This window comes from Orbicella franksi, chromosome 8 (assembly GCF_964199315.1).
Source record: "Orbicella franksi chromosome 8, jaOrbFran1.1, whole genome shotgun sequence".
In the NCBI taxonomy this organism is placed as follows: domain Eukaryota; kingdom Metazoa; phylum Cnidaria; class Anthozoa; order Scleractinia; family Merulinidae; genus Orbicella; species Orbicella franksi.
This window is the reverse complement of record NC_138152.1, coordinates 26,287,244-26,303,119: the sequence shown is the minus strand read 5'-3', so window position 1 is coordinate 26,303,119 and position 15,876 is coordinate 26,287,244. Positions and strand designations below refer to the sequence as shown.

Sequence of the window (15,876 nt, the reverse complement as noted above, 5' to 3'; positions counted from 1 at the left end):
CGGAGATGATTTAAGATTTAACAGAAGTAAAAAGATATCGAGTTTTTAAACCAATGTCATTTTTACGAAGAAGACAGTGGGAAATTGTAAAACTGCATACAAATGCAGTGTATGTCATGGTGGAGAAAACTAGAGAAAACGTTTTTTATTATCAATTTAATGATCTGAGCATGTGAACACCGCATTTGTATCCCTAGTCCTATAATTTCCCACAGTAAACTAATCTTGTTTGCGCTGCTCTCCGACTCAGTACCTTTGCGCCTAGAACGGATTATTAATATTTATACCCCAATATTTTCGTTCGATCTCCAGAGAGTGACAGAAATTTGAGTGCTTCTGGCTTTTGCGCGCTGTATTGATAAGTCCAATGAAACATTTCCAATTCTGTTTTGTTTTCAGCGTCAAGTCAGCTTATCAGTTGGTGAGAATCTTCCAGCTGGGGCTGAAGTTGGGACGATAGCAGCTTACGACGCCGACCAGGCTGGACCTATTTATTATTACATAAAAAGTAAATACTTATTGTTAAAGATAAAAAAAAAAATCTTTAACGGAAATCGCAGGCTGTTTTGAGACTTGTCTCAATTCTCTGCGCCGGTCACCATTAACTTGGCAATCGCTGGCTAAGTCATTACATGAGTATTGAAGATAGAAATTAATAATCATATCTTCACTTCATTTTAGAACGTATCTACAAAATGTTCAGTCACTTATTAGTTTCTATCAACAGGGAGGAAGAAACTATTCTCGAACTGCTCTTTTAAAAAAGCATATTTTTTTGTCTTACTGTAAAAGTTAGAGACTGTTTTTTGTTTTTTGTTTTGCAGGTGGAAATAGTGGAAACATGTTCGCCTTGAATGAGACAACTGGAATGTTAACAACCACTCGACCTGTTGTAAGTATTCTGTTGTAAACATTCTTTCAGTACTGTCGGTTTGCGCGTTTGCAGCTGTTTTCTGCTACATTATTTTCAATAAAGTTCGCTGGATTTAAATTTTTAGGAGGGAGTTTCCTTATGAATGATGGTATGGAAATAGATCGGCAATTTTTGCGATCATCATAAATTAATGTGAAAAGTCGTTGCCCTGATACAGTGAAACCTCGATTTAACGAACCTCGATGTAACGAAGTCCTCGGTATAACGAACGATATTCCTCGCCTCAGTGATAGTAAAATATATGGAGAAGAACCTCGATACAACCAAACCGCTTTATAGCGAGGGTATTTTGCCAGTCCCTGGGCCCTTTGTTATATCAAGGTTCCACTGTATGTAAGAACATAGTGATGAAGTGTGTAATGAGTTGCGCTTGTCATTATATCAACATCAAAACAAAAAGAAACACAAACTTGAACAAAAACTACGCATCGATCGATAGACAGACAGACCGACAAACAGACGGACACAGACAGACACACACTCAAGGTCGCCGACACTGAAAAATGTCAGGCAGACAGGTAGGAAGACAGTTCCACTGACAAATACAAAGAGAGGCAAATCGAAATTCCAATTAAATTTAAGACAAATTAAAAATGATCCTTTAGACTCGCCCAGTTTTGAAATACTTGCCATTTTTGAAGTTCTCTGTTTTTTGCATCATTGCCAGAGGGTGTATATTACCATTACTTTGACGGTATTTACTATTAATCTTTGGTTTTCTGATTGTATTTCTGAAGGACCGAGAGGCTAGTGCACAATTCTTCCTCTACATAAAATCGTCGAACGTAAAGGTTTGTTAGCTTTCTAACTGAAATGTTTAATTGAAAAGTTAAGCAAATTTGAAGCCCTCTTAATGATTAGATATATCTGTTTGAACTTAAAGAGATCATATCTTTTGATTGTAGCTCGATCCAGCCTCTCTGCAGCCAAGAAACAAACGAGCGGTCCCGGATGCTAGCTCAAATGAGACTAACGCGACACAGGCACCATTACCGGGTAAACCAGTTTTATCAAACCTGCTTTTCGTTACTAATTAAGCAGCATTACGGTGTAACGCCGACGTTCGCTGTGTTTTTTTTTTATTCGCATTGATTAGATAGCCAGGTGTATTACGTGAAGCAATATATGTAATCATTCTCGAGACGTTATATTGTGTTTAATCTCTCTTCTAAAAAACAAGTACTGACGAAATGTTTACAAAGCTGAAACTCCTCTGTCTTTAATAAAGGAGCTACATCACGGTGTTTTCAAGTTTGTCGTTCGTAATCCGTGTTAATCTTCTCCATCCTTAACCATCCTTGTTCCTTTATGGTCTATTATTATCTCTTTGGTGTTTTTCTATCTTTGCAAACTATTATTTTCAGGTTTCCTTCAATTTAAAGGAAATTTTGTATGTGGCCAAAATAACTCAAACACCTTGACTGAGCTCCTTTAATATGAAAACACTCATCTGCGTTTCGGATTAACACGAATGTAGTAACTCTTCATCTTCATTTTCGATCAGTTACCTTGTAATATCTTAATAAATTATTAAACTTCTGAGATTTTTAGATTCGTCTTTCTTCGAATTCACACCACATAAAATGTTTCAATTTACAGAGGATCTCGGGGTGCAGTTAGTGATTGTAAATATTGCAGATGAAAACGACAATGGTCCCCTTTTCACTAAGAAGCTATATACTGGAGGTAACTTATTCTTTTTATTTACTGCTTAATTTGCCTTGAAGATTTTTGCAAACCTTAGTTTGAATTTTCGTTTTTACCTCAAATACCTCCCTTCCCTGACAAAAAAAAATAATAATATAATAATAAAATCTTGCACCATTGGGACGTCCAGCTTTGTTAAATCGGTACATTTTGATCAAAAACACAGCTGAGTGAGACAGCTCTGATAATCTTCAAACTCTGGTTAAAATTTGTAGTATGATAATTGTTTGTTTATGGAAAAAAGTTTGTAAAGAGGAAAAATACCGTGAGAGTTTTTTTACGAAGTGGAAAAAGAGCTTTTACGTAATTCTTATAGTTTCTCGCTACCGGCCTCTCTCACTTATCCTTTCTTGCGCCTTAGGAGTCTCCGAAGACGCAAAGCATGGAAGCAACATAATTCAAGTGTTCGTAAGTGTCACAAAAGCATTATTAAACATGTCTGCATTGAATAAAACTGCAACTTTATATGATAGCAAATTTAGTTAAAATTAATTATGTGGAGTCTCTGAGGTTTGACTTTGAAGATAAGACGCCTGATATAAGCTGGGTTTTATTTGATATATCATCTCCTTTGTTACATAGTTCTTTACTCATTAATATTCATTTATCTATTTATTATTTTGAATTATTATACATTCTTTAGGCTAAAGATTCTGATGCGGGTAATAATAGCCGTATTTCATACGAGCTCATGCAAACTAAAGATAGCGACGAGTTCAGTATTGATCGTGAGACTGGCTGGATTCAAGCAAAATCTTCTTACGCCGGCAAGTTTGGGGAGGAGTTTGTCATCAACGTTATTGCGAAGGACAATTTTGGAGAAGAACCTTACTTTAACGACACTGCGGAAGTCAAGGTAGGTCTTTATGATATTCATATAATATTTTACTGAAAGAGCTCAGTAACGACATTTTGAGTTATTTTGGCCTCTCATAAAATTACCTTTAAATTGAAGGAAACCTAACGATGGTAGTTCACTAAAATAGAAAACCACCAAAGAGACCATAATAAATCATAAAGGAACAAGGACGGTTAAGGATGGAGAAGATGAACACGGATTGCAAACGAGGAACTTGAAATATTTAGGCTTAACTTATCAAGATGTGCAAGCCGTGACGTAGCTCGTTTAAAGTACCTGCAATAATCTAGTTTTGGTTACTTAAGGTTTCCCTTCATTGTACATTTGTCTTGCAGATTTACGTGCTCACAGATATTCAGCGAGCCGTTATCATTTCAGGAAGATCTCCGGAATATGTTCGGGAAAATCAAGAAGAATTAAAACGGTATATGAGTGTCAACTCTATCTTTTTCTATTTTCATACACAGTGCAGACACCGTCAATCTCACACGTTTTTTATATAATAAGCAAATAAGTGAAATCATTCTCGCATTTCGATTGGTTCCATCTTATGATCTATTGGAGGACAGACGTATATATGACGTCATTTGCATTTTTTGGCCTCTTAATATTATTGTATAAAACTGACATATAGATTCCATGTTGCTGTGCGTCTGTTCAGTAATAGATCACAAAATACGTCAAAATGTGGTAAGAACATCAGTGACACACTCACCTGATGGCTCGTGTGCTACTTTTTTTTTATCTAACCATATTCTGACATTATCTGTGATACAATACTGACCAGATGCTACGCAACGTGGAATCTGTTTGTAAGTCGACGATTTGGTCTGTTTAAATGGTGACTGAGCACCTTTATAACAACTTTATTGGCTGTATTTTTTTGTATGTCCCTGATTAAATAAAACATTTCTAAGAAAAATGCTATTTACAGTAGCTTAGTTGTTTCCATAGTAAAACTTTATAATGTTAAAAGTTTTTGTTTTGTTTTCTTGTAGAATACTGGAGAATATCACTGGTTATATCATAAATATTGATGACATAAATTACTACAAAGATGAAGATGGAAAATATGATTATGACAGGTAATTTTGTCGATTGATTGAGTGACTGACCGACCGACCGACCTACTAACTGATTGATTGATTGATTGATTGATTGATTGATTGATTGACTGATAGATTGATTGATTGATTGATTGATTGATTTCTTGTCTTTCTATTTTTTTGCCATTAAAGGACAGCGGTACTGTTTCATGCTGTTGATCCCAAAACTAATAAAGTCGTCGATAAAGATATTGTCATAGAGTAAGTACATATATACTCATTTATAAGATAACCTTCCTTAGTTCATTTTCAAACAGCAAGCTATGTATCACAGGCAAAATAACTTATTTGTTTCTTTTCAATTTCCTTTAGCAAAATTGACAACAACTATGACAAGCACCTCAAATTTTTCCAGCAGTGGGAAATCGAAGAAGTGAAGGTGTGTTATGTTTATTATTTCACTTATACAATTCAAAAATGTTACAAATTTTTGAGCTGTTGTTTGTTTGTTTTTTTCCTGTTATTACAAGCTGTTTACGCTGTATGTACCTAAGAACGCTCATTACAAATAGAAGAAATAAGACGTATGTTTAATATGAAGTAATTTTATGCCAGGTAATGGCCTTTGAGGTCTATTTATGCTTGTTTCCGAGGAAAGATCCTTCACCAATCGTTGAACTTGTAGCCTTATTACAATCATTTAGACTTACTGATGTTTTTTGTTAAACTCAAGATGAACATTTTATTTTGTTAGGCTCAAGTCGATCCCAAGACAGATGACGAATTCCCTATTGTGTGGGCTGTAGTTATCGGCTTGGGCATTCTCTTATTCTTAATCATCTTGATCTTCTGCTGTGTGGTTTGCCAACTGAGGAAGAGGTGCCTGGTGTATTGTTACATTTTGATTGATTTCTAATTCGGTATCGATGCCATGAGGTCTATTAGAGACAGTAGCATAAAAGTATTTATAACTAACCCTCGGTGTTGGGGATTCTCAGCGACAATTAAAATGCTATTGTATTTTCGTATGAATAAATCTTCGCAAAGAGATCATTACATAGGAGACCCGACATCCTGACCCTTTATTAATATCGAGTGGAACATTGATTATTTTTACTTCTCCATTTGTTTGGAATCAGATTCCATTAGGCAATCAGAGCTTTCATTTGAAAAAAAAAGACAAGCTGAACTAGTTTTTGATAGTTAGTAAAAAACACTTGAATATAAAATATTTAAACATTCGTTCATAGACCTTTCCCGCATTCCAACAAACAGTGGCGCCGAGTCGAGGTCAAATTGAGCAAAAATACAGCAAATGTATGAAACTGTCCACCCCAACCTCGCTCTGGAGCTATTGTTCGAACGCACTGAAGTGGAATGCGGGAAAGGTCTATTGATAGCTTGCTATTTTAAAAGTTTTGTTAAAGATATTACAATAGCATACGGTATATTATTTAACTCTGTTGTTGTTGTTGTTGACAAAGAGATCATTACATAGGAGAAGTCAATAATCTTTTACTCTGTTCTTAGTACATACATCAGTCCAGCTCAGTAGTTCAATGAGCTTGTTACCCTTCCAACATTTAGAATCAGATTTCAGTGCGCAATCAAAATAATTATACGTTCAGAATTCAAACTGATTTATCATGAATGGGGTATTTTTTCATAGGGAATAATCGACGCTTGAATGTAAAAATGTTTGTTCTATACATTCATCAATAGTTTCCTGTTTTCCTCAAAATAATCGCTTTTACCCTAAAAATGTGTGCAATTTCTAGCGGGTTCAGTTAAGACCTATAACTTCGATAATTTTCTCCAAATTTCAAATCTTAGAATTGACGAATTGGAAGCAAAACACACCACATGTAATTTACTGTACGTATGAAATCAAAAAAGCCCTTCTTTGTTTTTGACTTATCACTGCGCGGTAACCTTCTCTAACCTCCAAATTTCTTGAAAACGCTCACATGAGGAATGTAATTTGACTTAACCTTGATTGAACTCAGTCCAAAAATGAATGAGAATAGACGTAAATATTACAGTTTTTTTCTAACATTGAGGAGCTAATTATAAAAGTAGTTCAATTTTTTTTCTTAATGGAATATGCAGTTCAGCCCTTTAATTGAAACGAATTTCAATTACCTCAGCTACACATTAATTTTTCTTTGTTCCTTTTATTTTTATTAAGGCAAAAAAGAAAACTGCGAGCCGCAACTGCAGCTAGTTACGGAGGTGAGCAAGAAATTATGGATTGCTAGTCTGTTCGTAAATCAGTTTTTTCTTGTTGTTGTTGTTGTTGTTCGTTTGTCCGTATGTTTGTTCGTTCGTTCGTTGTCCGGTTCGCAGGCGTGTTCCGTTTTCGTTCGTTTCGATACTGTAGGTAACATGGTAAGGGTTCAGTCCTTGGCTGTCAGTGGAAATACTGTGTGCGGACTGACGCCTCAAATAGATTCAATCTGTTTGATAGTTTCCTGGGACTTTTTCCAATATTACCAATAATTTAGTATAAATTAAGTCTTTTTTACAGCCGCTTGGTTCAACAGGTTGGTGCGTAACTGAGAAGATAACGCGACTTGTGAAAGGGCTTCTAGTTAATTAATTCAGCGAACGATAGAGTTTTCGCTCCCATTTTTGAAAGAATTTTAAATTTGAAAGCCTTCGACCATCTAAAACTCCTACTTTTTTGGCAAACTTTTAACTGCATTTCCCTCACTCGACAGGTTCTCGTTCAGTCAACAATGGAACAGTAACATCGCTTCCAACAACCAACATGCACATCAGTGAAGGGTATGTATTTTTTCGAAGGACACTTGCGAGATGATTTCAATCAATTCAAACACACCGTCTTTTGATGCAATGGCGACCAACCTTTTTGACTTGAAGTGAGGGCAGTTGATCTCGTGTAATACAAACGAACCACGTAAGGCATGCTCGAACGAGGTCCGAGACATAAGAGACCATTTTACAGTTATCTGCTTAGCGAACTGGCCTTTGAATGGCAACGAGGCTGGAGGTGACCTTGTTTTGATAGACCTTACTGCTTTTGTTGTGTGAATCAAGTTGTTCTTATACTAACAGTTGGCATTTAAATGAGAAAAGCAGAGAGGTCTGTATCAAAGCAAGGTCACCTCTAGCCTCGCTTGCATTCATGGCCAGGTAATTAAATACGCAGCTGTTAAATTACCCATTAAAAACTTCCTAATCACTGTGCTCTGTCAATTTTGATAGTTGCTTTCTAAGACTTGACCTGGCAGTTCATTTCGCGTTCTCGCCATTCCTAAAGGCGTTTTCAAACCCCGTGTCGTTTCAGGGGTTATTACATCAAACATTATATTCTAAATGACAAATGAGGCGTTAGTTTTGAATAAGCTGGATATCGGCACGTTCTTGTGACTTACTACCAGGTAAATATATCGTTTCATTCCAGATCAAATCCAGTGTGGGTTGACCCGTACCACAACTGGGGCCTGAGAACTGATGACGAAGATGCAAAGTACGTGCAGTATAACTAATTCCCTTTGTGATATGAAGTAAACTTAAACGAATGGTGGCAAAGCGCTTTTGGCCTGGAACTTTATAATACAGCTCATGGATTATACAAAAATACTATGCGTACTTGTGACTCACCTAGTCAAACCTCGAGGAAGATGACACGACTTCATTTTATTAAGTCTATGTGAGGTACATAACGTAGAAAAAAATTGAAATTCCGCAATGCTTCTCTGTAGAGATCGCCTAATAACATCCTAATACACATAGTGTTCCTACAAGAAGAAACGAATGTGGAGGAAACTGAATTTGAAATCGTTTGCTTGGCGCTCCACAGCATCAGGGGATAATAAGCTAGCTACACTGAATAATCAAGCAAGTTAATTTAATTTGTTACTTATAGCTAGCTTGATGTCAGTCTAAGAAAGACTATTCTGAACGGTTTATGCATTTTTAACAGCACCTTTCGCTTCCCTTTCCAGCGAGCCCTCGCCCTTCTATGGAGGTACTTTCCACATAGTCGAGGGTGGTAAAGAAGAACTGTATGAGGCACAGGTATGACATGCGCACCACAGCTCCACGACCAGTTCATTCTGCTGCTGGTACGACTCTTCACTACTTTCTTGCTATCTTCTTCTTACAGGGGCTGTGACAAGATCTAAACAAAGGAACCAAAAAAGCTCCCCCCAAAAGCCCCCCCCGAAAAAGCCTTTCCCCTCCCCCCCCCCCCCAATAAAAGGACCAGACACTTCTTGTGCCAATGCTGAATTCCATCCCCTTAGGAGAGAACGAAAAATTCTTTTGTACTGACCTAGCACTATAGAGGTCTGTGATTGGTTGTTGCTCAGCTGTGATTTTACACGCGCGAGTAACTGTGATTTTACACATTTTTCTTACGTTCTACATTAGCATTGAGGAAAATTTTAGCTTTCATACCAAACGTTTCTTTCACGTGTGTTCGTGAGTCCAGAGAAGTCTGTTTCATAAGGCTACACATAGAAGTTATAAACATAAAAAATGAAAACTCCCTTTTCCCAAAACATGAACAATCTCCAATTGTGTTTCACCTTCTGATTTAATTATCATCGCATTTTGATCTTAATTGGTTACGTGAAACAGCCCCTTATTCTATTAACATCTTTTCCAAAGTTTCCTCTTTAACTGTTTTCGTTATCTTGTTTCTCTCTTGTTCCTCTCTTGTTTCCCTTTATCTTTGCATCTACATTCTTTGCGCTGAGATTTGTCTACATGTTTGTTGCGCATGGCAATGAGCTTATATAACTAAACTAGCTTACGCATTCCAACTCATTTTTTAACATAGTCTAACATAACATAACATCACATCACATCACATACTTCCTTTTCCTCACAATTTACATTTACAGATAAAATTACAGCTTTTTATGTTTACAGTATATCTTTTCGGTTGGTAAATATTAAAGTTAGAATACGGGCGTCAAGTAAACCACTCGGTTTTCTAGTTGGCCCCCATATTTACAATCGACTATAACGAAGAGTTACACTAGGCAATTTTACTCTTAAATAATGTCAATGAAACAATCGAGCAGAGTAAAGCATACGGAATCTTATTTATTGGAATATTTGACCCTATTTTCAGTGATCTCATCCTTCGGTAGAGCTTGATAAATTTTCAACTAGAAAGTCTCTCCGTATTTTATGTATCATAACGGAACTTTTTGGCAGTGGGCATATTGGTGTTCCGTACTAAAGGAAATTTTACATTTAAAACAAAGGCGCTTTTCAATGGACCAAAACTTCCAATTTGCATTTCCGGAAATTTCAAGTGGCGAATGGAACGCTATTTTCAAGAATTGCCGGAGAAGAAGACAACCTCGCGAGCTAGCTATATCCAAATTTTTGCAATTATCTTACCGAAATTTTCTGTACGTTCCATTTGATTTTCACCCTTTAATTTCCAGAACTTTCTGTTCAATGGTCGCATTTCGGAAATTTTACAATTTTAGGCCTTTCCAGATACTTTTCAAGTGAATATTTGAACCATTTGACCCACATTCCAGAATTTTAGGTTGAATGGAATGCGCCCAAGATCTTATTTTCCAAAAGAGAGAAATTTCACTCCTGGCAACACCAACATGCATTCCATCATAGTCGTCGTGAACTCATGTGAAATCGCTCTGTTGCAGGAATCTTCAACAGATGGCCGGGAAGAGGACGATAAAATGGGAGCAAGTTTTTCTGGAAGCAGAAAAAGTTCTACATCACCCCCATCTCCTGAAGCTTATGAATCCTCGCCAATGACAGACAGAAAATACTATTCACCAAAATTTATAGTCACCAGTATTTAAATGGCAATTACTACAACTTGCCGTCAGCACCCTTTAAAAGGTTTTTAAGAAATTTTAAGAAAGGAAAATACGGTTCTTTTATATAGTTTTTACTTTTTAAAATATAAATTATCAGAGTTAACAAAAAAACTCCTTATTAGATTATGTGAGCACGTATCTTAATTAAGGCAGTAATGAGAAAATTCATACGAAATGACTCTATTGGTAGTGCTAATTTGCCTTTTATTGCGAATGGCTACGGTTTCTTCCATTTTGCATAATGTTCCACTAATGTACGTTATGGTCGTTTTATCGAGTCACCTTTTTTGCCTGGCACCATATGGCGCATGCGTAAACAATGACGCCTGCGCAAACAATGGCGCATGCGCAACAATCTACAGGGTTTGAATGGGTTGAATAGGACAAAACGTTAACTGTTGGTTGAAAAATGACAAGCACTTTAACTGGTAACAGATCTGAGATCTGCCAAATTTACGAATTGCTTAGAAATGGCTGAGATTTTAATTGATAGCTGAGAAATAGTGGAAATTTTCACTTTCCACTCTAGACTCTGTAACCCCCTTCTAAACCATTAATATAAACAAGAGCCTAGCAATATCTTAAACTATTGACCGGCCAATGGCTACTTTGCTACTTGTAGTTTTCTCAACGTAAGTTGGTTTTTGAAAGCCACATTTGGTGCAGTGTGATGCAAATGTAAGTATAATTTACGTAGAGTTGTAAAACTTGCATATTAATGTGGAATTCAATGTATTTTCTACGCCTTAATCTTACTCTAGTCTTAAAGATATGCACAAACTCATGAAGGTCACTTGTTTCACTCTAAAGCGTGTCTCAAATTGAGACCTGCAGTATAAGTGTGGTAATTGTTTTAAAATAATACAGCCTCTTTGGACCTCCAATATTTGTAACAATAATTAGAAAAAACTGTTATGATGCCCCATCGAAGATGGCTAAATTGTACAAAAATAAAATAATAGATACTGTAAATAAAATATTGCATAATAACATGTATCCTATTCATTTGTGTTCTAGTTTTTTCTATTGTAATGACGACAGTGACACTCGCAATGCAGAATGGACCTGCGCGTGAATTTATAATAACGTCTAATCATTTTGTATGACTTTTGTTAGAGATTAGGTTGCAAGCGGTAGCCAAACAAAGGTGTGTACATTTGTGTGAAACACTTCTCTGAATAACGCGCGAAAAACCACACACACGGTTACGACTGTTTTTTTTTTTATGTAAACCAACAATTACAAGAATTCCTGAGTCATTTCGTTCATGAGAGCTCAAGGTGGTTTGGGGGCTGATTGACTGTGGTCGGCGTAGGACGGGAGGGGAGGCAGGGTCGGACAAGACAGATTTGGTTGGGGCGGGGAGGCTTGTTTCCGGGGACGGCTTATTAGGGAGTTTAAGAAAACACCGACGGGAACGGCGACGGGAGCGTCGCTGAACAAAAGGTTTCATGAGCAGAATAATGGCTGTGCACGTGCTTTGTCAATCGTGGTAGATTTTTTTGCCGTCCTGTGCAAAACAAAAACGTGAAATGACCAAATTCTGCGTTGTCTGGAGAACGTGAACCACAACGCTGACTTTTTTAATTTGTATTTCAAATTTATCACTGGGTGCCGGATTCTGTTTCATGAAAGTTTTGACAGTAATAAACAAAGTAAATGACTTAAGAGTATTGCGAGATTTGTAGGTAAAATATGAAATCACTTTTAAATCGACTTTGTCCTCGACGTGGCCATCGTGGTTACTTAAACTCCCTATTATCTCCGTTTTTCTGCATCTTCTCTGAAAAAATGTCGTTTGATGCTTGACCCACCCACAGGATTATGTTTCTGAATTCTCTCATTCTCGAGACAGTAAATTTCACCTGAAGGTTTGGTCTCTATATTATATCTGTCACGAACTCACATGGGTAACTCGCAAGCTTCATACGACTTCCCAGCTTGCTTTGCAGTTTGACAGTTCGACAGCCCGCCATATTGTGACAAGTCGCCGAACTTGGACTTCAAGGTATTTTCTCCTGCTGTCATTCTTTGATCCTAGAGATATTTTGCTTTTATAATTTTTGAATATGTTTTGTAATTATGTGAAGCATAAAACGGAGAGCTGAGAGTTTTCTTTTGGTGCGGGATTCAATTCAATGAGAATTAGGTGAGCAGTAGAACTTTGTGGGAAATTCAATAAAAAATTGGCTATTTAGGGCGTTGACGTTGATAAAATATACTTTAACTCCTTAATGGCTGTTTTCCGGTGTAATTATTCATTGATCTAAAGTTTTCCTACATGAAAAGTGTAAGAAGTGTCTTTTGGGGCCGCAATATTGTTATCCATGTGTTGAGAGGTGAACGAGGGGTGGGGAGGGTAGGGGGCGAGGACACGCTTGCAGTAACCCCACCAACCTAGTTCCCAGGGTCTCTCTTTTTTCCGCCCCTTGGAGCCGCTCCGCTCTCTCCCGCTCCAGGGCGGAAAGAAGACAGCCCCTTGGAACGAGGTTAAAATTCGACTAGCAGCAATTTTACTAATTTTCTGGCTTGCAATTTTTCTCCTTTCCGTGACTAATAATAAGACAAGGCTAATCATTGTACTGTAATTCTATAATTTTTGTTTGTGTGGCAAATCAAAAAATAAAAATAAAAATAAAATAAACATCAGCAGCAGCAACTAAGCGAGTGACTTGCGACACACAAGAATTCTCAGTCATTTCCCCGATCATGGGGGCAACATTCGTTATCAAAACCCTCGACATCATGGGCCGGTGTTTTGGGTCGATTTATGCTATAAATGGAAAGATTCCGATCCCAAAAGATGGAAAATAGGTATTAACAGTTAGCGCCTTAGGGGCTGACACGAGTGAAAGGTTATACGAAAAAGGAGTGTAATTGTAATATGTCTCACAGATCGCACTAAAATGAAAACATATTGTTTGGGTCACAACTATAATGGTAATTGGACCGAGTGAAGTACCATTCAGGAAGTAATCGCATAAGTAATATCAAAATCGGACGAGCGCGAAGCTTGAGGCCGATGGTCCAATTACCAAATAATCGTGTCTAAAGAACCTCTTTTGAGCGAAAAAGTCAGTAGCGCTTTCCAAAAGTTTTAATTTAAAACTGTAGGAAACACCAAGAAGAAAGCTATTAAAGGGCGCGTAATTGACGTAATGAATGGCGTAGTATCCAATTTCAGGTAACCAATTACAAAATAATTGTAATTGGATACCTTTAATTGGACATCCACATGATCGCGCACCGATTACGTAACAAATGGGCGTGCGGGGAACCAATCATGATCGAGAATTTTGTTATAGATACGATTAATGACAAAAGCTGCTGTTAGTAAATGCCCAGAATGACGAACCACTCGCTGACTCATGATTGCCCTGAACCCTCGGTTCAGCGTGAATTTCCGACCCGGTGAGTACTCGTTTTCTTCATTTGAGAGTGTTTTTAGCAACTCATACCGTCACATGATGCTCCGTTTGTTAAATTTCCGGTTGCATAAAGTAAATTAGGAACATCCGGTGAGCTTTGACAGAGGACTGGCAGAGGACTTCATTAGGACTTCAATCAACATGAAGCGCATTTCCGCGTTCTCACCTTTCCTTGTTAGCAGTAAACACTTCACCGACGTTCACCTCAAAACCGCAAAGATGATAGCCTTTGACGATGCACCTTATATTCACTAAGGCCTCTTCCCGGACTTCTTGCGTAGACATAATGGCATGTAAAGGCAATGACGGGCAAGTGGGTAATTCTAGTGCACGTGCAACGGGGTATATTCTTTGCGTTGAGAAGACTGGGTTGGAATTGTTTTACCAATTTCGTCCCCAGGACTTCCTAAAACTGGCGGATGATCGGACGGGTAGCGTGCGTGACGTCTGTTCGAGGTTGCTGTGCAAAACAGGTCACATCCACTCAATCTTTATAGTTTTTTTTTTTTATATTTTGCCCGAGTAAACTTTAATTTAAGTTTTCGTTTCCTTAAAGTAAACAGAGACCTTACGCAAAGCACGACGGTAACGACAACGAGAACTTCGCCAAACAAAAGGCTTAATGAGGAGAACAATGGATTCTCACGTGCATTGTACACCTTTGTACATTTCGTAGCCGTCCTTTCCAAATCAACAACGAGTAATGAACAACTTCTAATTTTTTGGGGGAACGTGATCCACTACCGAGGGCTAATTTTTCATGTTTCTATCTGGAACTGATCGCCGCAGCATTCGTAGTGCATGTCTATTCAATTTTATTTGAAAAAGTTAACTTAAAGGTAATAATTTGTACTCCAAAATTATAGAACAAAAAATATAGGTCACCACGATCGTCTAAGAGAAAGCGAGCATTTACTTCGCTGTCGAGCTTAGCTTGAATGTTGTGTATGTACGCGCGCTCGTTTGCGCACGCAAATGACGCGAAAATCGTGCGCAGTAGGGATGCGCAATGCAAGGAAAGACAGACTTTAAGGTAATTCCATCGAAATAGATCTCACAATAGATTTGCTTTCAAACTTTACCTGTTGGCTTCTTATATCAAGAGAACTTAAAATTTGAAAAAAAAAAACAGGGGGGTCACCGTATTCGTTTAGGTGCAGGAGGACCTTCAATAAACTCCATAATTCCTGAAATTATCTGCTTTCAGAAACGTTCATATTTGAACCATTCACCAGACGCTTTGAGAGAACAGAAAAATAGGGAGGGGAGAAAGTTAAGCGAGAAAGACAACAATGGATGTATTGCATCAATGTTAAGGAGCAAGTTAATGTACGTTTCATTATACAAATGTTCCAAACACGCAGCGTTCTGGGGCCACATGTTATCTTTTACGAGTGCTAGCTATGCATCAAACATTGCTTGGTGACCAAACATTTTACCGTTTGGCCACCTTGTCTGGTGTTTTTTGATCGTGTTTGATCGTGTTTGGTCGTGTTTGAAAAAATTTGAAGGCCATCAAATCCTCGATCAAACAACTTAAAACATTTCTTTTGTTCTAGTGTTTGATGGGAGATGTTTCGTTCGTTTGGACAGCCGTATCAAACATGTTTGGCGCGCGCATGCGTCACACTCTCGCTCAGCGGCTTGTATCCATAGTTTGATCTGTGTTTGATCAACCATGTTTTTTAAAACTGTTTGGCCACTCACTTCAACATCAGCGTGTTTGGTCACCGAACAATGTTTGATGATGTTTGGTCGCCAAACATTTACCGTTTGGACAGGCCTTTAACTAATGAAACATCTTTGAAATTCCTTGCCCGAGAGTTTCATCAAAAACCAGCACCCGCTGAAATGGTTGTTTATGTTAAGGTGGCCGGACTGGAACGAAAGCAAACTTTGCCCCCGAGAGGGGGGGGAGGTGGGCCATAACTATATGGTTTTTGCAATATTAATGCAATGTACATCGTAACACTCGCACGTTAGGCATTTCAAATCACCGTGATGACTTTCAGCGAATATCATCATGATGAATTTCTTTGAATTCTCGTTACCAACGCTTTTTAGTCTC

At 37.7% G+C, this 15,876-nt stretch overlaps 2 protein-coding genes across 9 annotated transcripts in view; one reads left to right on the top strand and one right to left on the bottom strand.

The window, feature by feature from the left end:
• Window positions 1–11,512, top strand: part of LOC145494554 (cadherin-23-like) — a 60,211-nt gene extending 48,699 nt beyond the window's left edge. For all 4 annotated transcript variants that reach the window (XM_081474047.1, XM_081474049.1, XM_081474048.1 and 1 more), the window contains exons 40-56: window positions 400–508; window positions 825–892; window positions 1,672–1,725; window positions 1,840–1,930; window positions 2,534–2,620; window positions 3,003–3,049; window positions 3,285–3,497; window positions 3,836–3,924; window positions 4,499–4,585; window positions 4,739–4,807; window positions 4,919–4,985; window positions 5,301–5,425; window positions 6,735–6,778; window positions 7,267–7,333; window positions 7,974–8,039; window positions 8,518–8,590; window positions 10,201–11,512. In XM_081474047.1, coding sequence (XP_081330173.1) covers window positions 400–508; window positions 825–892; window positions 1,672–1,725; window positions 1,840–1,930; window positions 2,534–2,620; window positions 3,003–3,049; window positions 3,285–3,497; window positions 3,836–3,924; window positions 4,499–4,585; window positions 4,739–4,807; window positions 4,919–4,985; window positions 5,301–5,425; window positions 6,735–6,778; window positions 7,267–7,333; window positions 7,974–8,039; window positions 8,518–8,590; window positions 10,201–10,362 — 1,518 coding nt within the window. In that variant the 3' untranslated portion in view covers window positions 10,363–11,512. The remainder of the gene's footprint in view (window positions 1–399; window positions 509–824; window positions 893–1,671; window positions 1,726–1,839; window positions 1,931–2,533; window positions 2,621–3,002; window positions 3,050–3,284; window positions 3,498–3,835; window positions 3,925–4,498; window positions 4,586–4,738; window positions 4,808–4,918; window positions 4,986–5,300; window positions 5,426–6,734; window positions 6,779–7,266; window positions 7,334–7,973; window positions 8,040–8,517; window positions 8,591–10,200) is intronic.
• A 3,413-nt stretch (window positions 11,513–14,925) lies between these two features.
• LOC145494082 (uncharacterized) overlaps window positions 14,926–15,876 on the bottom strand; it is a 20,203-nt gene continuing 19,252 nt past the window's right edge. For all 5 annotated transcript variants that reach the window (XM_081473549.1, XM_081473546.1, XM_081473551.1 and 2 more), the window contains exon 4: window positions 14,926–15,876. This exon is cut by the window's right edge and continues 421 nt beyond it. The gene's annotated coding sequence lies outside the window, so the exon portion shown is untranslated.